The following is a 27,060-nucleotide window of genomic DNA, read 5'->3' on the forward strand; positions in this document are numbered from 1 at the left end:
CCAACCAGAGAATATTGAGAAGCAAGGCAGCTAGTAAGCCTGATCTTTATTAACTGGTGCAACAGGGTGCTCACTACCACAAGCAGGAGGCAGGAGGGACCCAGAACAATGGTGCGCAAGCCCTTATATAAACTTTTGAAATTGTCCACCCTGTAGCTCAAGACCACCCAAAAAAACATCATACATACATCACAGGAGGCGGTCTACAGCAGAAATCATGTTTGCCAGAATATCTGTTAATGATTGCTTTACCTGGGCAGCCTGGTCATTCTTTTGTGATGGTAAATTGTTGTTGTTTAGTCGTTTAGTCGTGTCTGACTCTTCGTGGCCCCATGGACCAGAGCACGCCAGGCACTCCTGTCTTCCACTGCCTCCCGGAGTTTGGTCAAACTCATGCTGGTAGCTTCGAGAACACCATCCAACCATCTCGTCCTCTGTCGTCCCCTTCTCCTTGTGCCCTCCATATTTCCCAACATCATGATGGTAAATACAGTACTTTAATTCCTGAAACCAGGTCACAGGCTCACCCTATTCATACACAAGTAGACCATTAAGATAGGATTTGTAAGCAAAAAGACAAATGGAAGGCTTTCCCATTTCCTTCCTCCTTGCAGAGAAATATTTGAGGTCAATTTGGGAGGGTCAAAATGGTTTTAGGACTGCTCTCCTCTACTATTTCAGACATGTGGTTTATATACTTATGTATGTGTTTGCCTTGTACATTTATGAACATTTATTTTATATTTGGGACATTAGAATTCTTATAACACTACACAAATGGAGCTCCTGAAGAACACTATCATTCTTGTGAGCATAAAAAGCATGTGTCGAGGAGACAGGGAGAGACGTTTTTAAACTGAGGCATGATGTAAACATGCAAAACTTGTTTTCTTACCAGGCTTCTCTTGAAAAAAGGAAAAGGTAAATTTGCACTGAATGGAGTGAAGCTCCTTCCAATTCTATCCCACTGCTCTAAAAACATTACATCTATCTTCCCTTCAACCAAAGACTCGCCACTGCCTGCATCTCTGTACATGGCAAAGGAGGAACTGCAATAATCCATCACCTAAGCATGGAAAGGCTCATTGAATGCCGCACACCAGATTTCCAATACCGAGGGCAAGGTCTAGCTTTCTCGCTGTCATTCCAAAATGTAAAGATATTGCTAATGTACTGTTAGCACAATTTCCATGCCCTACAGGGGATGCCGTGTCGCATAAACTGGCCGGACGTATGTCCTTGCAAGTACTGAAGCTTTGAGCTATCTGGCCCTTGATGCTATCATTAGATGCAGCTTTAATGCTATTTGCTTAACAGATGTTTGTGCCTGCACCTCTCACATGCTGTGAAATTATCCCAGGCGGTGTTTTCAGAGAGCCTGTGCATCCTCTAAATGAACGCTCCAGTCGAGGGAGATTCATTCTGTTCCTTTGGCACCGTTTAGAAAAATCAATTTGGTGCCAGTAGAAATCTGCAAACTTGACAGCTGCAGGCCTGAAGCTGTATTTTGATCTGGGCGGCTCTTTTCCAAAATTCCCCTCTGTAAAGCATCATGTTCCTGTTTCAATGCATTGGCAATAAATAGAAGGTTTTATGATATCCAACAAACAGCTACAATTCCTCACTTTTGAAATGATACCAAAGAGTTTTCAGGGACTCCTCTTCTCTCTCTCTCTCTCTCTCTCTCTCTCTCTCTCTCTCTCTCTCTCTCTCTCTCTTTAAGAATAGGCAACATCCAGAACAATTCTGCAAAGTACTGAGAACCCGGGGGAGCCATTTCAAACAGGGAGAATCTTCTAGACAAAGTTAACTAGATAGTAAGCTAGTCTTCCAAATAAATGCAGTTAACCATAGCATTTACCATAGCCCCTATAGCAGATGACCTGGGATGTATGGACTTTCTGATCCGTGAATCATAAACATCAGGGGAAGAATTCAAGGTACTACATTGGCACTACACCAGTCAACAATTGACACCACCAAGTTGGATGACCTTAAAACAAATCTCTCCATCTCTTGGGGCAGCACTTCATCAAATCACCAGCAAAGAAAATAGCTTTCCGCAGAGACTGGGAGCCAGACAGCTGTCCATCTTGTAGCACTGGCACCTGCCATATGCATAAGCTGGCAGAGTTAAATCGATCAGCTCTCCCTTCTGAAGGGAACTTTTATCACTGCAGTTTTTAGGCTTTTTGCTGAGACAGAACTAATTTTGTGGGCAGTGTTCAGCTATGACTGATTTATCTCTTTCGTCACATTTTCTTCCCATTTGTCTTCATCGTAAATACATTCGATAGTCAGAGCTCAGGAACACACCAAAATCCACCACTGCTGGAGAACCATGTTGGTCCCAGCCCAAGCAGAAAGCTTTTTATAGTCCTTTCTGAGCAGGAGGGCTAAAGATCAGCTTAGGCGGTTGGGCATAATGGAGCCAGTCCACAACCTGAGAAAACTTCACTAAATGCAGCATACAAGTACCAGATTTCTAGTAGTCCACAAATTTCTTGCCACCTCTCCTCTGTTCAGAATAGATGGGATGGTGGGTGTCTGATCCTGATATTTTGTGAAATGTGGGTATGCTTCAACGTAGGACAGGCTGAGCCAGCACCAACAGGTACTGAGCAAGAAAAGCAAACAATCTCTGTGTACTGTAGGTTTTTGAGGGCACCACAGGAGGTCCTGGTGAACACCTTGGTGCCCAGGAGTGCCACACTGGCAACCCCTGTACTCAGAAAACTAAAGCAGACACCCAATTTATACATGGGCTTGAGGGAAATCACTCAATTCGTATAACAAAAGCTCCTGGGATTTGAACAGCTCCCTAAACCCAAGTGAACCGTTGAAAAAAAAAAGGATTTTTCTTGTGGTACCTTAAAAACCTAACAGATTACTGGTAGCATAAACTAGTAGTTTAAACTTGAAGAGTAAACATTCATCAGATGTATGAAATGCTATCCACCTCTGGCATAAAGGGTAAAGGTAAAGGGACCCCTGACCATTAGGTCCAGTCGTGGCCAACTCTGGGGTTGCGGTGCTCATCTCGCTTTATTGGCCAAGGGAGCCGGCATACAGCTTCCGGGTCATGTGGCCAGCAGGACTAAGCCACTTCTGGCAAACCAGAGCAGCGCACAGAAACGCCGTTTACCTTCCCACTGGAGCGGTACCTATTTATCTACTTGCACTTTGACGTGCTTTCGAACTGCTAGGTTGACAGGAACCTCTGGTATACAAGAGGGAAACATGTAAAAAAACACACATTAGCATCCTTATTTACAGCAGCAGTCAGTAAATGCTCAGAAGCACCACCTCTTCTAGCCAGTTTACAGATAAAAACGGCCACTGGAGCTATGTGGTAATTTGTGGTACAGAAAATGCCACTCTCTGTCACAAAAATCGCCTCTCAAACAGATTCACATTGATATTAATGGAATGCAGCACTGAAGACAACTAGATTCACTGTTTATTGTTTAAAAAATACTGTTAGTAAAAATGCCAACAATTAAGCGTTCTCCATAGATTTTGAAACCTCCACAGCATTTTAGAAATATGGAGAGATTCCTAACAGTGTTATCTTCAATTTCTCCATGCCCACAAACAGCAAAGTCAGAAATACATTTTTTAAAAACAAAAGAGAGAACATTTAGGGTCCCTTCTTCCTCTTTCTCCCCTCTGGGATGTCCTCCAAAGAAAACGATCAGACAGGTCTGGCTGGGAGCACTTTTCCGGAACATTCGCCAAAGCCAACGCGATAACCACTTCCCTGACAGTAGCCTGTGGGATGAGAAAGCACATACACAGGAAACGATAACTGTTAAAAGCAGATTGAGGAAAATGTACTAAAATGATGGAGGAAAACTGCAGAACATATGACACACAAAAAACTCCCTCGCTTGTTAAGATAAGTAGCCCAATGATGGAAAGAAGTCATCCAAAGGCAGGAGCAGGGCCTTTGTGATTGTGGCCCCACAGCCGAGGAAGGAATTTCCCAAGGTTGTCTGCCAGAGTGCTTATTTTGTTTTTGTTCTTCTCAGAAAGGCTCTTCTGGCAACAATTCTATTTTATTGCTAACTGGCTTAAGAAATGCATTACTGGTTATCTGGGCACCTACTGTGTTCCATATGTGCTTATGGGCAATTTCCCTTACACCAGGGGCAGGCAACCTCAGGCCTGGCGGCTGCAAGTATGTCTCCCGCCTTCTCTGAGCGCAAACATGAATTAGCATTTTCTTGCAACATTCAGAATTGCCAGAGTGTTTCCTCCTAACCGGACATGTGCACTTGCTAGTTGGCACCAGCTATCAAGGCCATTAATCAAACCATCATATGTGCAAAAGCCAGTCGGAGTGGACAATACTGAACTTGCCGGACAAACAGTCAGGCCTGGCTGAAGGCAGTTCTCATGTTCCTACTGTCCTTGTTGTGCCCTTTTTTGGAAAGTTAAAGAACGCCTTTTAAAAACTATTAGGAACTCAGGAAACTGCCTCTCAGCAAGTCAGAACGATAGGTCCATCAAGCACTGTATTGTTTAATCTGTGGCCAGTGGCGGACCTACATTTTGGGGGCCCTGAACTGTTATGGGGGCTCCTTCACAACCAGGTCAGGGTAAACACAGTTATCTTTTTCAGTGAGGTTGTTTCATGATAGATCACCCCATTTTATTTTTTTAAATTAACTACTGCATCTCAGATTTTGATTAAAATTCCTGTACTGGATTTGTCTCGCATGTCAAAGTCACCAGTGTGAACAAATATTTCCTATGCCTTATAGTTTTCAAGTTATGGGTGTGTGTGCGTGTGTGCGTGTGTGTGTGTGTGTGAGGAATTAGGGGTCATTAAGCTTAAGCTTCATTAGTTTCCTACAGTGGTACCTCAGGTTAAGTACTTAATTCGTTCCGGAGGTCCTTACTTAACCTGAAACTGTTCTTAACCTGAAGCACCACTTTAGCTAATGGGGCCTCCTGCTGCTGCCACGCCGCCGGAGCACGACTTCTGTTCTCGTCCTGAAGCAAAGTTCTTAACCTGAAGCACTATTTCTGGGTTACCAGAGTCTGTAACCTGAAGCGTATGTAACCTGAAGCGTATGTAACCCGAGGTACCACTGTACTAGATTTGTCCTTGCCTGTGGCCAACATTTTGGGGTGGCCTGCAGGGACTTGCAGCATGTCCACGGCAAATCCTGACCCCTGGGATTTTTTAACCCATATTCAGTGATTTCCTATGCGCCGGGGCTTCAGAGCACTCCCGAAAACGTCCTGTTTGCCTCCTCCATCAATGCTTCCAGGTGTGCTAAAAATAGCACCAGTAGGAAGCAGACTGTGATGCTTTTGGCAGCCAAGGAGCAAAGGATCACTCTTGGTTGTGCCAGAGGCATCACGGATATCACAGCAAGCGATGGACTGAAGGAGATTGCAGGACAAATTCACATAAGCAGGTCAGCAACCATCAGCCTGAGATTAACTGGCATCGCTTAGCTGTGTTCGCTATTTGGCTCTACATCTCAGATATGGAACATTTAAAAAATAATAATTTTTATTATTATTAAAGATTTCTTAGTTTACAAAGATACATGTGTTCTCTCTTTTTTTCAAGTAGCGTTTTCTACAGATCAGTTTCATTTGTTGTGAGACATTAGTGTTGCATACAGTGTTAGGTTAGGAAAAAAAGAGGGGGGTGGGGGAATGGTCAGTGGGGTGGGGTGGCAATGCCTCTATTCTTATTCTTAGTGTATGTGTGGGGTTTTGTGTCAGCGTCACAGTGTGGGTTCTCTTACTACTGTATTTGCTTGTTGTATTTTCTTGGTGATGAGAGAGGTTGGGGGTGGCCTAGGGTATGATTGGATGTCTTTGGTTGGCTGTAGCGAGATTTGTTTTTTTGTGTGAGTGGGGTATGTGTGGGTGTGAGGAAGAAGAAGAAGAAGAAGAAGAAGAAGAAGAAGAAGAAGAAGAAGAAGAAGAAGAAGAGTAGTTTGGATTTGATATCCCACTTTATCACTACCCTAAGGAGTCTCATGCTGACCCTGATATGTACTCTATCTCATCCTACCCCTCAAACACACTCACCTGTTATAATGACTTCATCTCCATCCTGCAGAAATTTACGAGACTGGCCATGACCAAGGTCAATGGCTTTTGTTCCTTTCCACGACAATTCCAACATGGAACCAAAGTTCTCGGGATCCTTCAAGCAGAAATTGAAAACACGTATGTAGCATCAGCTCTCTGTGCGGATGTCCTGCTACTGTACATCTTGGACTCACTGGTTGAAGGAGGGGTGGAGAACTAAATTCAGGTCCATGGCTGCAGTCCTTTGGGGGCAACCTTCCAAGAGCCACATGTCAGGAGTGGACAGGCCCAGAGAGAAAAAGGGATGGAGCAATGAATGCAAGTTTTACTTAGGTGTAGTAAGGGTCAGAGACCAGGCTGAGGAGTACTGCTCTGGTGAGGAATGGTGGGCGCCTCCCCTTCTCCCTGCTCCTGACCAGGATCCTGAAGCTACCCAGGTGCAGTGGAGCAGTATAGATTTGGAACAGTGGCTTGCAGAGGGGCATAGTTCCAAAGACAAAAGTTGGGACGAACTGGGGGTTGAACAGCAAAGTGAAGAAGAACTAGGAGAAAAAGAGCTAACAGACTCTCTTACTGGAAAGTGCCCAGCCTATCAGTCCAAGGTCATGTAGAGCAAATAAGGTGGCTATACAAAAAGCACGGTGGTTGCGAGATCAGGTCGCAAGGCACGGAAGTGACTAGGGGGAAAGTGGGTGAAAACCTTAATGGGGAGCACCTTCACTCCGAGAATGTCTGCTTTGTTCTTTTGCTGTGATCATTAAAGATTCTTTAAATGGTAAGCAATTCTTTTTGCTTTGTCCTGCTTATCTACGGCCAAAGGGGGGGAGGAAGTCGAGTCCCCGGAGCCTGACAGTAAGCTAGTTTCTACACACTTACAAACACCCACCCACACACCTATCCTTCATCCAGGCAAGGAAGATCCATTGCCAATATATTCCAACCAGGCAAAATACACCAGGATAATACAAAGTAAGTCTGGCAAGGGATGTGGCCTGGCAAGAGGATCCTGGAGGGCTGCATTTGCCCCTCAGATCTGAGGTTCCCCAACCTTGGGCTAAAGGAAATCAAGGATATTCTTGGATCCTAAAGAGTGGATCTCTGCCAGAAACAGCGATTGATCCAGTCCGCTGACGTGCTACGGCTTAGTCACTTGGCTATAATGTAATCCTTTATTCTCTGGGAGATGCAATTGCTTACAGGGCATTTGTGGGGGTGTTTTGTTTTTTTTAGAGCTAATGCCTTTAAAATCTCTGAACAGTCTGTTAAAACAACACAGAGCAAAGCCTTCCACAAAGGTGCCTGATCAAGTACAAAACAGGAGACAAACCTATTTCAGCATGTTTCTCTCACTGTGCAAGGAAAACTGCTGCCACCCTTTCCCCTCTCCCACTAGAGCAGTGTTTCTCAACCTGTGGGTCCCCAGATGTTGTTGGACTACAACTCCCATCATTCCTAGCCAGCATGACCAGTGGTCAGGGATGATGGGAGTTGTAGTTCAACAACATCTGGGGACCCACAGATTGAGAACCGCTGCACCAGAGGCAGGTGGTGGTGGGCAGCAAGGAGGGATCCAGCTTTGATTATGACACCTAAAGCCTGGACTACACAAACACTGCGTCCAGGGGCACTGGGAAATATGAAAACTGCATTTCCCATGGCTCCCAGCTTTTCTGATGTGCCAAGCATGGGCAACCATCTATGGCTTTGGTACCTGCTACAGCCATCACCCAGCTGCCTTACTTCCAGTAATTCATACTGGATGGGTCAGGAGGAAGCTGTTTTTAATATTGAAGGGGGCACCGCCAAACCCTGGTGTGCATGGAAACATAAGAAGATCTTATCTGGATCTGTTTCGGATCAGACATGGCCTGGGACCCAGTGGATTCACAGGTACTGGACTCTCTGTATCCGGATTAAAAATCTAGATTTGGTGGAGCTTCCTGTCATCTCTATTGCAAATACGATGCATTACCAATCAGGGTATGGTTAATTAAATGCTTAAAGGTAAAGGTAAAGGTACCCCTGACCATTAGGTCCTGTTGAGACTCTGGGGCTGCGGTGCTCATCTCGCTTTACTGGCCGTGGGAGCCGGAGTACAGCTTCTGGGTCATGTGGCCAGCATGACTAAGCTGCTTCTGGCGAACCAGAGCAGCACACGGAAATGCCGTTAACCTTCCTGCTGGAGCGGTACCTATTTATCTACTTGCACTTGGACGTGCTTTCGAACTGCTAGGTTGGCAGGAGCAGGGACTGAGCAACGGGAGCTCACCCCTTCACAGGGATTCGAACTGCCGACCTTCTGATCAGCAAGTCCTAGGCTCTGTGGTTTAACCCACAGCGCCACCCGCTTCCCTATAATTAAATGCTTACAGGCCCACTAATAGTTCCAGAGGCCAGGAGGTCTCCAGGTCTGAGGTTGCAGCCATTGATGGTATGGTGAGCCAGTTGCTGTTTCATGGTCCAGTACATGTGCTGCAAGATAAAAGAGAGGAAAGGGTTTTAGAGTGTTGGAGATACATTGACCCTATACAAGGTCAAGCAGTTTCTCCATCTAGCCCACGACTGCCTCTTATTGCCAGCAGCTCTCTCCAGGGTCTCAGCCAGAGAGATCTTCCCCACCACTGGGTCCTTTTAAAATAGAGGTGTCTTGGATTGAACCGGAAAACCTTTTGCATGCAAACCACCTGCTCTGTTAGTGAGCTCCTCTTAGGGATGGGGGAGAAATTAGATTCAGTTTGCATTTAGAGATAAACCTATATAACTGGCACTCCCAAGAACAATGCACAAACCGAAACACGGCCATCCTTCAAAATTTGCACTTTCTGGATTTTGTAATGCAATTCCCCAGCCAAGTAATGTGTACAAAAATGCTTATAACTAGGGTAAAGTGTGCATATAAATGCATATATTTATTAAAATAACAAGCATAATGTAATGTAATGTACCGTAATATGCACACATAACATACATGCATACCTAACATTTGTGAAAACACACACACAGAAAACAGAATTTTACTTCCACTAACTAACTGAGATTCTCAGAAGCCTCCCCTTTCTGCTTTTACGCCATTCATACCATACGTACGTATGCACTCAACAGGTGACAATGTGGCTCAATGGCTGGTATGAGGTTTGTAGCAGTGCCCACTTCAAATCCTGTCTCAGCCGAAAACACCATGAACACGGGAGAGAAAACATTTCTTACCTTAAAGTTTGAGCGGCAAATATTAGCAGGCTTGCTCATTCCATCTCCTGAAAACAAATCAATAAGTTTGCAGTAAGGAGGATTGTGAGGACTCAGTGTTTTAAATACCATCACCTGTGTCCAAGTATCTGCAGTCAACATAAATATAGATTCAGCAAATATGTGAGAGTTGTTCTGTGTCTGATATTTGTAGGGATGGGTAATCCCTAGGTTTGGATGGCGGCTTTCTGGACAACACACTTTAGGTGCAACTTTATACTTTTCCAATCTCAGTACTACAGAGGAGGATGCGGGTGGCGCTGTGGTCTAAATCACTGAGCCTCTTGGGCTTGCCCATCGGAAGGTTGGCGGTTCAAATCCCTGCGATGGAGTGAGCTCCCATTGCTCTGTCCCAGCTCTTGCCAACCTAGCAGTCCAAAAGCACACCAGAGCGAGTAGATAAACAGGTACCACTGTGGCAGGAAGGTAAACGGCATTTCCGTGCGCTCTGATTTCCGTCACGGTGTTCTGTTGCACCAGAAGCGGTTTAGTCATCCTGGCCACATAACCTGGAAAGCTGTCTGTGGACAAACGCCAGCTCCCTTGGCCTGAAAGTGAGATGAGTGCCGCAACCCTATAGTCGCCTTTGACTGGACTCAACCATCCAGGGGTCCTTTACTTTACCTTATAGAGGAGGTTTCACTTGTTCATTTTGTCCATAATCTTTTCACCGTGGTGGAAGTATGACAGCAAGAATCCAACTTTACAGTAAGGCAATGTGCAACTCCAGCAGAATACAGACTGAGGTGTTTACAGTTCCTGTCATAAAACTGCTCAAGCAAGGGAGTTTGACTCCTTTTACACACAGAGAGAGTCTTGCACATTTCGACAAAACCATAAACCTTTTCCTCTAGGATTTGCCATAGAATTTACTCCCTATTTCTGTTCCAAGGTAGAAATTGTCCTTGCAGAGATATCTTAGGAGTGTGTGCTGAGAAGGGAGATCTAAAGAAAACCCTCAGCCGGTGTGAGAGTTTAACGTAGCTTTAATTGGTAGTTCCTCTTAGCTTTTTATCGCTCTCTGGTTCAAATGTCTGATCTAATATTCTTGTTTGTTTTAACTCTGCTAACGTTTTGTGTTATGCTTTATCTTCAGTTCATCAGCTACTTTGGATACTTCTTGCAGGGGGAAAAAGCAGGGAAAAAGTAATTAACCCAGCTGGGAGGGAAAAACTGGAGAGCGCAAATTGGAAAGCTGCGTATAACAGGCTTTTGCACAAAAGGCTGAACATCACAGATGGCTTGGATAAAGGATGGGGAACCTGTGGCTTTCCAGATATTCTTGGACTCCAACGCCCATCAGCTCCAGTAAGCATGCATGGCTAATGTTCAGGGATGATGGGAGTTGTAGTCCCAACATCTATTTGGTGTGCTGGAGGGCTTAATGTCTGCTGTTGCTCCACCACCATAAACAGCCATTGCACGGGGGTATACAGATTGAAAAACTGATAGATACAATTACCACGTGGAACTTTTCCGTATCAACTGCATCTTAATTTCTGCAGGGGAGTTTTGTCTATGCAGGAATTTTATGATGGTGAAATAGGAATTAAATAAAGAAACCTTTGTGCAAGGAGCGCACTTCTCGTATTAGAACTCTAATGTGCTAGAGTTGCCATTCGTTTCTTATTTCAAGGAAAACTTCCTCTTTTATTTGTGAGATGTAGCATAACAGTTAAAGGCAAGCATAGGCAAACTTGGCACTCCAGATGTTTTGGGCCAGTGGTCAGGGATGATGGGAGTTGTAGTCCCAAAACATCTGGAGGGCCGAGTTTGCCTATGCCTGGTTAAAGGCAACTTTAATCTAAAGTATTATCAAGATGCTATCTTCTGCTATATCTTTTGAGAGGTTTTCTTCACTCTGCATTTGGGCACCTCTAGGACCTCCTGGTAGAGGGATGCGGGTGGCACTATGGGTTAAACCACAGAGCCTAGGGCTTGCCGATCAGAAGGTCGGTGGTTCGAATCCCCGTGACGGGTGAGCTCCCGTTGCTCGGTCCCTGCTCCTGCCAACCTAGCAGTTCAAAAGCACGTCAAAGTGCAAGTAGATAAATAGGTACCGCTCTGGCGGGAAGGTAAACGGCGTTTCCGTGCGCTGCTCTGGTTTGCCAGAAGCGGCTTAGTCATGCTGGCCACATGACCTGGAAGCTGTACGCCGGCTCCCTCAGCCAATAAAGCGAGATGAGCGCCACAACTCCAGAGTCGGCCACTGTTACGAAAAAGGAGCAATGCTGCTGAGTGCTCCAGATGGCTGGAAAGCCAAACAGGATGTTTATGTTATGGGACTGTACCGTGGGAACCAGGGACAGTCTATTATGTGCTCTGAGCACCGGATGTTAGCTCAGAGTGTCACATGACCCTGTACTGGAAGTACATGGGTGGAGTTTCTCTCTCTGCAGCTGGGTATCAGAGGGTGCAGACATGTTGTTCTCTGCACTGAGGAAAGACAGAAATAAAGGCATGTAAATACATTTCTGTCTGTCTCTTTCCCCTCCCTGGGGATGGCAGGGAGTGAGGGAGGAGGAGTGGCTGTGTTCTTCTTTCACGTTTGAAGAAGGATCGGCCGATAAAGACCTCGCCTTGTCTTGCCGGGAGTCGTTGACGGGGGGGTCAACATGGAATCAAGCCGGGCACCTGGAGAGTGGCCAAATTCCTCTGATTGATGGGCTTAATCCAACATATGGTAGCAGACGCTGCTGGTTATCTGATCCATGGGAATCAGCATGAGAGGTGAGAGGTTGATGGATCGTGTGCCATCCTCTGCACCAAGGAAAGAAGATAACGTCTGAAATTGCAGCCAGAAGCTGAACAGACGGCTGGCCCCAAGAGGGGGTGTTTTCAAAGCAACGGAGCCCCAAAAAGGTATGCTGAATATCGGGCTAAAAGTGTGAATGCAGATTGATTTAATTCTCTGGTTCACGAGAGCTGCGTTTGGCAAAACAAGCTCTGAAAGAAAGGCTTGCATTCCAGGAATTCCTGTGGTAGATAAGGATTCCCGTCCCGGGGAAGGTTGCAAAGCAACGACAGTCAGGGCAGTGGAAAACTACTGACACCTGGGGCTGGCTCAGTCAGAGCCGGGAAAGCGAAAGTTGTTTTGACTTTGAGATAGCATGGAGATTGCCTGCCTGAGAGAGGCAGAAAGACAGCTCAAAAGGAGCTTTTGGGATTTTACTAGCTCGAGAGTGGAGAGCTGAGACTTGAGTTCAGCATGGATGCCAAGAAGGGGGGAGTGCCCCTGAGTGCCGTGGTTCAGGATGAACACAGCCGGCATGCTGCACTGGAAGTAAAGGACAGGGGGAGGGAGGAACGGAGTTCTAATTCCCCCACCGATGAGGCTACTGGAAAGGATGCTGTAGCTTTGAACGTTGTACAGTGCTACAATTGTGGACAGGCTGGGCATCTTCAGCGGAACTGCAAGAAGCCACGCCAGCCGAAAGGAGCGAAGGGCCGCTCAGCAAAGCCTGAGGCGTCAGGCAAAGGTCATACCAAGCCTATGGTGGAACCTGCAAGGGCTTTGATGGCGAAAGGAACCACGCCAGATGTTGGGAACGCGTTTATTATCGACACTGCAGCGACGGTTCATATGTCCCCACACAGAGGACTCTTTTCGACGTTTAAGAAGCAAAGCTTCGCTGTGGAACAAGCCAACGGTCAGAAGCTGGAGGCGACTGGGGTTGGATCTGTGTATCTTAAGAGTCTGAACTTGACAATACACAATGTTTACTTGGTTCCTGAATTGAAGTTCAATCTGCTGAGTGTTTCGCAGATTGCAAAGAAAGGACTGAAACTGTCCTATGATGATAAGAGCTGCGAGATCTTCAAAGATGGAGAGTTATATCTTTCTGCCAGACAGAAAGGTGGACTGTATTTGTTGGACTTTGACCAAAGTGATTACATGGAATGTAATTCTGAGTCTAACATGATTTCTCTTGCAGGTGTGACCAAAACAAGCGCCAAGAAGGTGGCCAGGGTCGACAGAGCATTTCAGCGGGTGTATGCTGATGTGATTGGTCCTCTAGAACCATCTAGAGGCAATGCAAGATATTATCTTGTGTGTGTGGATCATTTCTCTAACTTTGTCTGGGTTTATGTGTTAAAGAAACCACAGGAAGCCTTGGAAAGGTTTCAAGAGTTTTGTGACAAGGTTAAAGACATGCATGATGCTAACATTGATTGTCTTTTGACAGATGAGAAACAGATTTTTCTTTTACAGGATTTCCAGAGGTTCCTGCAGAAGAAGGGGATCAGACACAAGATTGCTGTTTCAGCGGAAGCGTGGAACAGGGGTGTTTGTGTAAAAGTGAACAAAGAATTGCAAAAGGGAATGAATGCGCAATTGCTTAGTTCACATCTGCCACATGAGTTCTGGGCGGAGTCACTCATGTCGTTTTGTCATGCATGGGTGAGGAAGGTTTCGAAAGAGTTGGGAAGTTCTCCTTTTGAGAAACTGTTCCGGAGAAAACCTTCTGTTGCCCATTTCAGGGTTTTTGGGTCTCATGTGAGGACAGAAGCTCCAGGTGGAGTAAAGAATGCCAGAGGCATTTTTGTGGGATATGAAAAGGGTCTCTACAGAGTAATTTTGTCTGAATCTGGTCAGGTGATTCTCACAAAATTTCTAGAGAGTGCTCCTGAAAAGGAGAGAGTGATAGCACATACATTTCCCACAGAGGACGATTCAGATGATGATGATGATTTCACAGAGTACAGTGGTACTGAGAGTGACAGTGATAGCTCAGACAGCTCTGTTGTCACAGTCATTGAGAGGAAATCTCACACAATGGATAGACCTTCACAGGTGAAGGATGAACCACTGTTTGCTGTTGGAACTGGTTCTCCTAAGAGTCCTGAGACAGAACCAGTGAGCAGAGAGGATCAGCACCTCATACGCAGGTCTGAGAGAGTCACAAAGGGTGAACCACCCAAAAGGTACTCAGAAGAGTATGCTAATTTAGCTGTTGCATGTGTTGCTGTTGTACACAACCGAGGACAGGTTGGAGCTGTGTCTAAGTCAGAGACAAAGACACAACAGAGAGTTGCTAGCCAAGGTAATGCAGATGCACTCATTCCTTGGAAGCCAGACAACCAGAGAGGTACACTGGGAAAACCAGTGGCGGGTAGTTCCAAGGGTGGAACTGAAACAACAGGGGAGTGTTATGTGTATAACAGCTGTTTGTTTTCTTCTCTGGATCACGCTTTGCTTGCCGCAACATGCATTGATTCTTTTGGGGGAGGTTGTTACGAAAAAGGAGCAATGCTGCTGAGTGCTCCAGATGGCTGGAAAGCCAAACAGGATGTTTATGTTATGGGACTGTACCGTGGGAACCAGGGACAGTCTATTATGTGCTCTGAGCACCGGATGTTAGCTCAGAGTGTCACATGACCCTGTACTGGAAGTACATGGGTGGAGTTTCTCTCTCTGCAGCTGGGTATCAGAGGGTGCAGACATGTTGTTCTCTGCACTGAGGAAAGACAGAAATAAAGGCATGTAAATACATTTCTGTCTGTCTCTTTCCCCTCCCTGGGGATGGCAGGGAGTGAGGGAGGAGGAGTGGCTGTGTTCTTCTTTCACGTTTGAAGAAGGATCGGCCGATAAAGACCTCGCCTTGTCTTGCCGGGAGTCGTTGACGGGGGGGTCAACATGGAATCAAGCCGGGCACCTGGAGAGTGGCCAAATTCCTCTGATTGATGGGCTTAATCCAACAACTTGGACCTAATGGTCAGGGGTCCCTTTACCTTTACCTAGGGCCTCCTGATATCATGGAGCAGGTTTTCACCTATGTTTTTTTGGTTTCTTAGAATTTACAAACAAGGCGGAATAGAAGGGCATTAGTAGCTTAACAGAGTACTGTTGGCGTTTTGACTCTTTTAATACATCATTTACTTATGGCCTCCCAATTTTTTTCCTTATGTTGGAGCTCCGCAAGCCTGAATGAAATGAAATTGTATCATAGGAGGGAGTACCTTTAATAGCAACGAAAAGGTTGATGTCAAAAGTATAAGGCTGATCATCACAGAGGTAGGGCAGTGGCCTGGGATCCTTGAAGAAGCAAAAGAAGCGTCACATATCCCTGTATAATAGCAGACTCAAGTGGTTGAGTGTCTATCAGTTTTGAAGTGAAAACAGAGGGCTGCATCCAACGTACTGCTAGGTTACAGTCCCTTAGTGGCACACCTGTTGTGCTGGCAGGATGATGTTGCACAAGGTGAAGCACAAGTGCAAGCTGTTTCACAACTAAATCCACTGTTGCACAAGAACCATCTGTTGTGCACCAAGCTTCTGCTAGCACGAAAGTTGCACTGGATTCCTTCGTTGCTCAATCTTTAAATTCTGCCATCCACTACCCCAAGGGTGGTGGAGCCAGTATCTCACTCGGGTTGTCCCCAGGTCAGATCAAGGCCTCTCCCAGTGCTGGATTTAAATCCTTTAGAGCCCCCCAGCACTTAAAAAGATTTTGGTGCCCCCATATATATATATAATTCAAAATATAAACAACAATAAACCATAAAATACTGCCTTCTGAAATTATTTTACAAAGTTCAGCACGACTGAATCTTGTTTTTACATTTTTGTTGTTGTTGCACTGAACTTACAATGCACATATTGTGGGATCTTTTTTTGTGGAACCTGGTTCAACTGCGCCATAGAAAATGGTGGCAAAATCTGGCAAAGAAAAATTTCTGTGGTGTGTCCCCCCCCCCATTTCCCTTGATGCCCTAAGCATGTGCTCATTTTGCTTAATGCTTCATTCAACCCTGGGTGCTCTGAAGTGCTGGGTCGGGACATAATTTGGATTGGGGGTGGGGAATCATGCACATCTCTGTTATTTATGTACGCCCCACCCACCTGACAAGTAGCCTTGTTTCCACATAAGTCATGTAGAATATATTTCCCTGTAAGTCACATGGGATACATCTGATCATTTTTGCTAACCTGGATAGGATTTGGTAGTGCAAACGGCATCAGAGCTTCCATAGTCACCACCCACGGAGAGATGGTGGTGCCAAAACTCTTGCCCAGAAATGGACCCAGAGGGACATATTCCCATTTCTGAATGTCACGTGCTAGGAGGCAAGGAAAGAGATATAGATTCAGATACAGATACAGATACAGATACAGATACACAGTGGTACCTCGGGTTACAGACGCTTCAGGTTAGAGATGCTTCAGGTTACAGTCTCTGCTAACCCAGAAATAGTACCTCGGGTTAAGAACTTTGCTTCAGGATGAGAACAGAAATCGTGTGCAACAACAGCAGCAAGAATACTTATAGCGAAGTATTGGAAGACACAAGATCTACCCACCCGGGAAGAATGGCAGATGAAAGTGATGGACTATATGGAACTGGCGGAAATGACTGGCAGAATCCGAGACCAGGAAGAAGAGTCAGTAGAAGAAGATTGGAAGAAATTTAAAGACTATCTACAGAAACATTGTAAAATTAAGGAATGCTAAAAGGATGTTGGAATGAAGTGGTTTTTGCAGTAATGTTATATAGGGTTAAGGAAGAATGGATTGTTAACAGGTCAGAATGTAAAGTTACAATATATTAAGATAAATTAATAAGATAAATACAAGAAGGGAAAGGACTTGCTGAAATAATCAATTGAACTAGAATACAAAAAAGGGAGGTGTGAGGAGGTCAAGGTAATAAGTAAATGAAAGACAAGTCATGGAAAGATGGATTTCTTTTTAACTGTTTTTACTTTTTCTGTATTTTGTATTTTCAGTTTTTTCTTTTTCTTTCTTTTTGTAATTTTGTTGAAACTTTAATAAATATTATTTTTTTAAAAAAAGAGAGAACAGAAATCGTGTGGTGGCGGCATGGCAGCAGGAGGAGGCCCCATTAGCTAAAGTGGTACACTGCTTGCAAATGAGATCTGTTCTGGAGCCCCATTCGCAACCTGAACAGAAAGCAACCCGCGCCTGTGCACGCACAGGTTGCGATTTTCCGCTTCTGCACATGCACGTGACGTCACTTTGCACGTCTGCGCATGCGCGAGCGACGAAACCCGGAAGTAACCCTTTCTGGTACTTCCGGGTCGCCGCAGGATGCAACCTGAAAAGACGTAACCCGCAGCGTTCGCAACATGAGGTATGACTGTACCTCAGGTTAAGAACAGTTTCAGGTTAAGAATGGACCTCCGGAACGAATTAAGTTCTTAACCCGAGGTACCACTGTATATTTTAGGCTCTGCTTCTCAGGGGAGGGGCTGTAGCTCAGTGGAAGAGAATCCGCTTTGCATACAAGAGGACCCAGGGTCAATTCCTGGCATGTCCAGGTAGGACTGGGAACAATTTAGGGCAGTGAGGGCGGTTCCACTGCACAGGATGCCCAAATGAAGGGGCACAAAATTGAGAAGATCCATAATTGGGAATATCAATTTTCGGGGTGCCAAATTTTGGCCTCACACAGGGTGCAATATTACAAAATATTGCCCAAGTCAGGCATAGGCAAACTCCGGTCTTCCAGATGTTTGGGACTACAATTCCAATCATCCCTGACAACTGATAGCTAGGGATGATGGGAATTGTAGTCCCAAACATCTGGAGGGCTGGAGTTTGCCTATATCTGACCCAAGACCTCCCTTGCTGGGAAAGACCTAGAGAGCTGCAACCAGCTGGTGTATACAATACTGTGTATACAATACTCCGAAAATTTTCACATATCACTTGGGAAGACAGGCAAACTAATGCCAATATACTAGAAGCAGCAAAGATCACCAGTGTTGAAGCCATGACTCTTCAACATCAACTTCGTTGGACTGGTCACGTTGTTCAGATGTCTGATTATCGCCTTCCAAAGCACCTACTCTATTCCGAGCTTAAAAATGGAAAGCGTAATGCTGGTGGTCAACAAAAGAGGTTCAAATACTCTCTCAAGGCAAATCTTTAAAAATGTAGTATAAACACTGACAACTGGGAAACACTGGGCTGCAAGCGCTCCAGTTGGAAAACAGCCTTTACCAAAGGTGGTTTGAAGATGCTTGAACTTAGGACGAAAGGGAGAAATGAGCTAAGAGGAAGGCAGGTTTGGCAAACCCTCACTGTGATCAACTCCCGCCCAGAAACCTATGTCCCCACTGTGGAAGGACGTGTGGATCCAGAAATGGCCTCCACAGTCACTTATGGACTCACTGTTAAAACAGTGTTCGTGGAAGACAATCTTACTCGGCTACAAGTGGTCGCCGAAGAAGAAGACGTTGACGACAATACTGCTCTAGACAGATCAATGGTCTGACATGATATATGACAGGTTCGAATGTTTAACTGGAGAAGAACACTAGCTCTGAGGCAGAACATCTGCTTTGCGTACAGGAGGTCATAGGTTCAAGGCTGCTGTCTGAAATCCTTAAGAGCCACTGGCAGTCAGTGGAGACGATACTGAGCTCAATTGACCAATGGTCTGCTTCCTATATCTTTGCTCTCCTGAAGGAATCTTCAAAAGTCTGCCTCATTTCACTACATTGTCTAATACAAAAGCATAGCAAGAGGATTTCTGCTGTGGGGAACAGCAGCAGGGCTCATTACCGCTCCAGTCATTCATAAGGACCATCCCAAAGATGTGCTTGTGAGCTTCACTGATGGGAACCGCCTCTCCAGGTTTGTTTCCGGGGCCTACAAAGAAAGCCTGGGAAAATACAGGAGGTGGTTTTGTTAGGGTATATGCTCCAAAAATGGAAATATGCCGTTTTATACAAAAGAACCAACATGGTGAAGCACACGCACTCATCTCATCTCATCTCATCCCATCCAATTCCTTGATTCTTACATGGCACTTTCTATGCAAACAGGACAAATACAGCAGCCAGGATTTGGAGCACAATGCAAGTTGGTTTGTTTGATTGCTGAGCATCTGGTCTTATTTTGAACTGTGGTTTTAACTCTGCTTAAATGGTTGCGTTTTCATTGATGAGTTGCCTCAGGGCTCTTATGAGAGGAAATCAAATTATTATGCAGTTCCCATCATAATGCTCTTCTTTCCCTGAACTTTGACACCTGAGATGGTGTTTGTGTGACCTACCCTACTCTTGTGAGTGCAATTTGTTTTAAACTGTTTTAATAATGTATTTTAAATGGTCGTTAACTCACCCCGGGACCTTATGGTGAAGGGTGCATAAGAAATTGAATTAATAGTAGTTGCAGTAAAACGACGACGAAACAACATTGTAGTATTTATTTTCCTAGATCCTTCCTAACATTAACTTGCTCCTAGATATATGTCCTATTTTCCCGCTGCTTTAATTTCTAATTGTGGTTTTATTGTTATGTTCCCCCCCCCGCCCCTTTAATTGGGCCAATCCAACTTTAGCGTTGGTCCTGCACTGAAACTGATGGATATGGCTCACTTGGATTTATTAATTTCAGTAGGTTTATTCTGAATATGATTAAGTTGTAAACAACTCAATGGTTCATGCTCTGGCCTCAGAGGTTTATTGGTGTTGTTGTTGTTTAAGGTAGACAGAAATTCACTAGATTAAAAAAAACAACAACAACAAAAGCATTTTTAAGTGAATAGAATTTGAAAATTGTTTCCTCACCAATTAATTTTATCTTTCCCCTTATAGACAAGTTTGTTGCTTTATAAGCACTAGTAGAGAGAAAACTGCAGGCAAATTTTTAAAAATCCAAAATGGTGTCAACTAGTTAGGGCTGTTTTTTCTTTTTCTTTTGTGAAAAGATCTAAATGGTTTGGGGGAGTTGTGACCGTTTCAATTTTGAGAATTCGCATTTCTGAAATTTTATATTTTCTTTTAATAATGGGTTGTCTTGTTTGGCCCCCCCCCCCTTTTTGGTCAGGGTTCTTAAAACCAGGGGTGGAGAGATGCAGGGGACAACATAAGCAAATAAAATCCTACCATTTCCAGTTCAATATCCAAAAGTTTGCAAGCACCGAACACCGGGGGTTTTGCTGTGATTTAAACAGAACAAACACACACAAAAAGTTAGCCTGCTGTTTCTTTTTAATTGCAAGCTTGACAATGCCACCTCACTATGCATGCATGGACCAACTGCTTTTTTAAAAGAGAAGACTTATTTAAACAAGTCAGGAAAAGGTATAAAGACTATTCTGCAGTACAGAATATCAGACAAAGCCTCTCATCACAAAGGGGCTAAGAAACAATCAAGAAACATCCAAATCAGTCCAGAGATGTAGAAACAAGATGAATGTACTTACAGAAGAAAAAGGAGGGAGTAATAATAACCAAATCTATTTACATTAACCTCACCATGTAAATAATACAATATATGTGTACCCCTCACTTGTTCAGGGGAGACAGACATAGGAAAGGAAGAGTTATTATATCAACTGAAATCTTTGGAAACCCCTCAGGGGCAACTGCCCATGTTCGTCATGGCTGACAAATACAGTCATACCTTGGAAGTCGAACAGAATCCGTTATGGAAGTCCATTCGACTTACCAAATGTTCAGATACCAAAGTGCAGCTTCTGATTGGCTGCAGGAAGCTCCTGCAGCCAATCAGAAGCTGTGGAAGCTCCGTCCGACGTTCGGCTTCCAAAAATAGTTCACAAACCGCAATACTCACTTCTGGGTTTGCGGCGTTCGGGAGCCAAAACGTTTGAGAACTAAGCTGTACGAAAACCAAGGTACGACTGTATACTAAAATCGCACCAAACGGAAAGGAATCTCTCTCTTTTAATTTGACACCTCGAGACTCTTCGCTTATATATGAATTCCGTTTATAAATGTGAAACCAGATTGTGAGTGGAAGGCCAAAAGGCTTACCGTCATCAGGTCGCATTTGTCCCAGTGGCCTCCTGATTGGCGTCCCAGATATGACGACAGAAGAGGCACGTCCGTGGTACCCAACTGGCAAGTGCAACCTTGAAAAGAAAAATAATCACAGGGGGTTGTGATCATTAACTAAAAGGAGAATGTGGTCAATGCATAAGAACATAGGAAGAGCTGGATCAGGCCAGTGGCCCATCTAGTCCAGCATCCTGTTCTCACAGTGGCCAACGAGATGCCTATGGAAAGTCTAAAGGGACCCCTGACCATTAGGTCCAGTGGTGACCGACTCTGGGGTTGCGGCACTCATCTCACTTTATTGGCCGAGGGAGCCGGCGTACAGCTTCTGGGTCATGTGGCCAGCATGACTAAGCCACTTCTGGCGAACCAGAGCAGCGCATGGAAATGCCGTTTACCTTCCCGCCGGAGTGGTACCTATTCATCTACTTGCACTTTGACGTGCTTTCGAACTGCTAGGTTGGCAGGAGCAGGGACCAAGCAACGGGAGCTCACCCCGTCGCAGGGATTCGAACTGCTGACCTTCTGATTGGCAAGTCGTAGGCTCTGTGGTTTAACCCACAGCACCACCCGCGTCCCCAAGTCTACAAGGGTTCAAATCGCTTCATGAGTATCTTCTCACTCATCACATCCAAATAATGCTTTATCCTCGAATGGACACCCAAATGATGCTTCTTCCCACTCAACCCCTCCCAAACATCATTGGAAAAGCAACTGTTATAAGAAAAGCTGCTCCCTTTCCCTTATGGGGTATTCTGGAGCCCATAGAGAGAGTCCTTAAGTGGGTTCCCTATTGGTAGGAGAAAATAACAGAGGCCAACCAGAGTAAATTGAGAAGCAAAGCGGCTAGTAAGCCTGATTTTTATTCTAGGAACTGTTGCAACAGGGTCCCCACTCCCCACACACAGGAGGGAGGAGAACCCAAACAATGGTGTGCAAGCCCCTATATATACTTTTGAAATTGCCCACCCTGTAGCCCAAGACCACCAGCCCAAACATCCTGCATACATCACAGAAGGAGGCGGTCTTCAGCAGAAATTTGAGAGTGTGCTCAGCTTAACAGATATTTGCCAGACTGTGTTTGAAATGGGAGGTGTAAGCCCCTACCGTCAAAAGACAATCAGAAAGCTTTTCCCATTTCCTTCTTCCTTGCATAGAAATATTTGAGGTCAATTTGGGAGAGTCAAAGTGGCTTCAGGATTGTTCTCCTGTGCTATTTCAGACCCACGGCTTATACACTTACGTATGTGTTTGCCTAGTACATTTAGGAACATTTATTTTATATTTGAGACCTTGGAATTCTTAGAACACAGCTACTGACCAGTTAGGCATCAGAGCATTCTCCGTTCCTCGGAACATCACCCCGACATTTGTAGCATGTTGCCGGGAAGAATAGAAATCCGTATAGTCTCCTGTAGGGATGAGAATTTGGCAAGGAGTGGTGTTAGAGAAATGAACTGAAAGAAGCTGCAGAACTTGGCAATGACTTTGGATACCAGTGGCAATGTTTTATTGCCTTCATGGTGAAGGATGACAGACCTGTGGTGCCACCAACCATGAATGGCATTTAATGGGGGGGGGGGCTGGCTTTCCTTATTTGTGGTCTCCTTCAAAGTCTTTTTTTACTACGAATATGTTTTCAGCTTTTTACTCTGTGTTAGTTTTATGTTGGTTTTAATCACTGCTTTTTTATATAGAAAAAAAGAGGTGCCAGAACTCACCATGAAAGCCTCTTATACAGTGGTACCTCGGGTTAAGAACTTAATTCATTCTGGAGGTCTGTTCTTAACCTGAAACTGTTCTTAACCACTTTAGCTAATGGGGCCTCCTGTTGCTGCCGCCGCTGCCGCGCGATTTCTGGTCTCATCCTGAAGCAAAGTTCTTAACCAGAGGTACTATTTCTGGGTTAGCAGAGTCTGTAATCTGAAGCGTATGTAACCTGAAGCATATGTAACCTGAGGTGCCACTGTAATGGCAATGGAGCTCACCGGAGAGGTGCTGGAAAAAGGCCTTGGTTTTAATGCCTGTGCTTTTTGGTAAGTCACTTTGAGTTACTATATATATTGTTGTTGTTTAGTCGTTTAGTGGTGTCCGACTCTTTGTGACACGACTAAGTGATGTATGGAAGTGAGAGCTGGACCATAAAGAAGGCTGATCGCTGAAGAATTGATGCTTTTGAATTATGGTGCTGGAGGAGACTCTTGAGAGTCCCATGGACTGCAAGAAGATCAAACCTATCCATTCTGAAGGAAATCAGCCCTGAGTGCTCACTGGAAGGACAGATCGTGAAGCTGAGGCTCCAATACTTTGGCCACCTCATGAGAAGAGAAGACTCCCTGGAAAAGACCCTGATGTTGGGAAAGATGGAGGGCACAAGGAGAAGAGGACGACAGAGGACGGGATGGTTGGACAGAGTTCTCAAAGCTACCAGCATGAGTTTGACCAAACTGCGGGAGGCAGTGGAAGACAGGAGTGCCTGGTGTGCTCTGGTCCATGGGGTCATGAAGAGTCGGACACAACTAAACAACTAAATACACACACACACACACACACACACACACACACACACACACACACAATTAACTCAAAGCAACTTAATAATTAAGTGCAATAGATAATAAATGATATTTTATTTTAATATATGTCAAAAGAGGGATCATTTTTTTACCATTTTAATGGGGCATTTTGTGAACTTCCAAGGAAATCTGTGGTCATGTTAAGCTTGCCTGCGTTGCGGTTTTATCATGGTGTGAGGTAATCTCTGCTGAGGTTGCCATATCTTATCTTCACAACATTTTGTTTTGTGAGGGTCTGATCTCATCTGATCTGCTCTCCCATGACACATTTGGTCTACTCCTGCCTTCAGGGCAGAAAGGGAAAAGGCTGCATGTAAACATTTAAAGCGCATACCGTATTTGAAGCACACAACTCCCAGCAAACAACCCTGGGAACTGTAGTTTGCCAAGGGTGCTGGGAATGTTAGCTCTGTGAGGAGAAAAGTTCCTGGCATTCTTGGGGCAGGAATCATGGGGTTCAGCTGTGAATGCAGCTTTTACCTTCTCCTCAACACTATCTTTTTATATATTACATTTCCCTTCAGTGTTCTCTGCTCCAGGTTTAACAAAGCAATTCCTTCATCCTTCCCTCACTGGACTTGTTCTCTATACCATCTCCGTTGCCTGACTCTGAACCCATTCCAATTTTACATCTTTCTTCCTTATTATTCTTTATTAACACTACATTTATATCCATATCCCAACTTTCCTTTAAGGAGCTCTCCATGTGTCTCCCCTCTTCCCAGCCTGACCTACCTCACAACAGCCTTGTGAGGTAGGTCAAGTCGAGAGACTGGCTCAAGGTCACCCAGTGAACTTCATGGCTGAGTAAGGGATTGGAACCCAAGTCTCTGAGGTCCTAGTTCAACTCTCTAACCACTACACCATACTGCCTTAAAAAAAACCACAACTGGACACAGTACTAGAGAGTAGATGAGCTCTGACTAGTGCAGAATGAAATGGAGCTGTTGCTTCTCGTGACTTGGAAACTAGTGTTTGACTTTCATCTGCTTGCCCTCCAAAACACAGAAAGCAAAATCCTGCTTCCTTTGTTTTTTTTCTGTTAAAAAAACAAAAACACAAGTACAGCACAGTGAATGATTTCATATACAATTCACTTACTGCCCTCTGGTGTCCGTCATAGGAAACAGCATGGCTAAACTTTCTATTCATTTTAATCTGACTTTCCTCCTTTCGTGTCCACGTTTGTGGGCATGTCAGTTGTGCAGGAAGCAGAGGGACAACACAGCTGACAGGACTAGTGTGTGATGGAAAAGTTGGTTCCACAAGTATTTCTTTTTTACTTTTATCTCCTGCCAGCAAATGGTTAAAGAACGGCAGCCTCCGATTGGCCGAGGTTCCAGGAGGGAGAATTTAAAAGGAGAGGCTTTGGAGCAGCCTTTCTCAACCTGTGGGTCCCCAGATGTTGTTGAACTACAACTCCCACCACCCCTAGCTAGCAAGGCCAGAGCTCAGGGATGATGGGAGTTGTAGTCCAACAACATCTGGGGACCCACAGGTTGATAACTGCTGCAGTTTGAAGGGAGTGAGTTAGTTAGGTTGGTTTTGAGTTGTGGTTGTGGAGGGGGTTGGAATTGAGGTTGGAGAGGTTGGGAGTTAGGTTAGGAGACAGGATGAAATATACAGAGTGCTGAGGAGGGAGAGTTGGTTCAGGAGAAAACATCCACTCCGAGTGAATGGAGAAGGACTGAGTATAGTGTCCTGCAGGAGTAATAGGACCAAATCTTGCTGGGCGGATGAGGGAGAGACAGGAGAAGTAGGAGCTGAAACGGGATCAGTCTACTTAGGTCTCTCACTGTTCTGGAGGGGAGAGACTCTTCTGTGGAAGGAAGAGACTCCCAAAACCCAGTTAAGAAAGGGGGGTTGTGATCCCTTAAGACTATTTTTTTAAAAAAAAAAATATTGTCTTTATTGATTTAAAATACAATCATACATTACAGGTGAGTACATCAGAGTTAAGCACAAAAATGAAAAAGAAAGAAAAAAGGACAAAAAAAGAATTAACAATAACAAGGAAATATCAGTTAAAAAAGCCAATTATTTATACAACATCATATCTTATCCAATAAAGTCTTCTGTGAAAAACTTCCAATCGTTCTCATTGTACTTTTTATATTATTATTATGTTATATTATTATATTAAGACTATTACTGAAAGTTACCTCAGAGCCGAAACCTCTGTGAAATGAATTCAGCAAACTAGCTTATTAATTCTGAAGTAACCTACGTTTCTCCACTTGTATTATAATACCTTGTTTTAAAATAAATCTTTATTGTTATTTTAAAAACATCCGCTTGGGACTCCAGCTTATTGGTTGTCCCCCACACCAAGGTCTCCCACAGGATACTCTGGGATAGTTAGCATTTGTTTTAGGGAGGTGGGGGAAATATATGTAAAAGAGAGCGGGCAAGTCAGTGTGAGTGGTAACTGAGGCGTCAGTCCCTTAGCACTAGTCCTGCCTATTCTCTTTTTATAAGAGGACTAGTCAAATTCACAGAGGATAAGGCTATCCACGGTTACTGTTTTACCTTCACTGTTGGGGGCAGAAATGCTTCTGATGACTTTATATGCATCTTCGTACACATTACTTAGAGCGGGGTTATTGGGTTGTTCTTGTACTTTTATTTCGATAATGCATTTAGTGATTTTATTTGGTGATTTTATCTTGTGAACCGCCCTGAGACCTGCGGATATAGGGCGGTACACAAATTTAATAAAAATAAATGAATGAATAAATCACTTGAGCTGGAGAATGGCACTGCAAAATTGGGAGAAGTGTGGATTTTGAAGGGCAGCTGTGTGTTGGTTTGGAAAGCAAGGGTTAGGAGGTGGGTTCGCCTTTAACTGTCAATGGAATCAAATTTCTCCCCTGTTTCTCGTATAGACTACAGCTAAATCAAGAGACGGGATCTGACATTCCCAGTAATTTGAGAATAGAACTCTGCTTCTGGAGGAAATGAACAAAGGTTAAGTGGATCTTGTTGACAGTAAAAGGAACTCACCAATTTCAGCAGGAAGGTGCATTATTGCTGAAGCCTGTGGTACAAATGCTCTAGAAGGCAAACAGAGAAACAAACAGAAATAATGTTTAGTTCTCAAACACTAAGGAAACTTGGTTTTGTTCACTCAAGGTGAATTTCTTTTTTTAAAAAAATAAATTTTATTTTTGCATTTTCTATTTTACATAAACATATGAATTAAATACATAAACATATAATCCCTTTTGACTTCCCTCCCCCCCCCCATTGTGGATCTTAATATAATGATTTCCCCCTCTGCGTCTCTTTCATATCTCTATTCTTACAAATCCTTTGTCAGTCCATAGTTCAAATTTTTACTACTGTCAATCCTGCCAAACGCATGTAATTCACTCAAGGTGAATTTTCTGACATTTCTCTCTCTCTCTCT

At 44.4% G+C, this 27,060-nt stretch overlaps 1 protein-coding gene across 1 annotated transcript in view; it reads right to left on the minus strand.

Moving 5' to 3' along the window:
* Positions 1-3,438: 3,438 nt before the first annotated feature.
* The window catches only part of FAH (fumarylacetoacetate hydrolase), a 30,959-nt gene continuing 7,337 nt past the window's right edge, over positions 3,439-27,060 (minus strand). Inside the window, exons 4-14 of the mRNA XM_083586855.1 lie at positions 26,655-26,704; positions 22,397-22,487; positions 21,055-21,152; positions 20,164-20,216; positions 18,836-18,935; positions 16,238-16,368; positions 15,268-15,343; positions 9,268-9,314; positions 8,431-8,532; positions 6,058-6,175; positions 3,439-3,771 (exon numbers count right to left, since the gene is read on the minus strand). Coding sequence (XP_083442981.1) covers positions 3,695-3,771; positions 6,058-6,175; positions 8,431-8,532; positions 9,268-9,314; positions 15,268-15,343; positions 16,238-16,368; positions 18,836-18,935; positions 20,164-20,216; positions 21,055-21,152; positions 22,397-22,487; positions 26,655-26,704 — 943 coding nt within the window. The 3' untranslated portion in view covers positions 3,439-3,694. The remainder of the gene's footprint in view (positions 3,772-6,057; positions 6,176-8,430; positions 8,533-9,267; positions 9,315-15,267; positions 15,344-16,237; positions 16,369-18,835; positions 18,936-20,163; positions 20,217-21,054; positions 21,153-22,396; positions 22,488-26,654; positions 26,705-27,060) is intronic.

The sequence above is a fragment of the Podarcis filfolensis genome, assembly GCF_964270895.1.
Source record: "Podarcis filfolensis genome assembly, chromosome: 14".
In the NCBI taxonomy this organism is placed as follows: Eukaryota; Metazoa; Chordata; class Lepidosauria; order Squamata; family Lacertidae; genus Podarcis; species Podarcis filfolensis.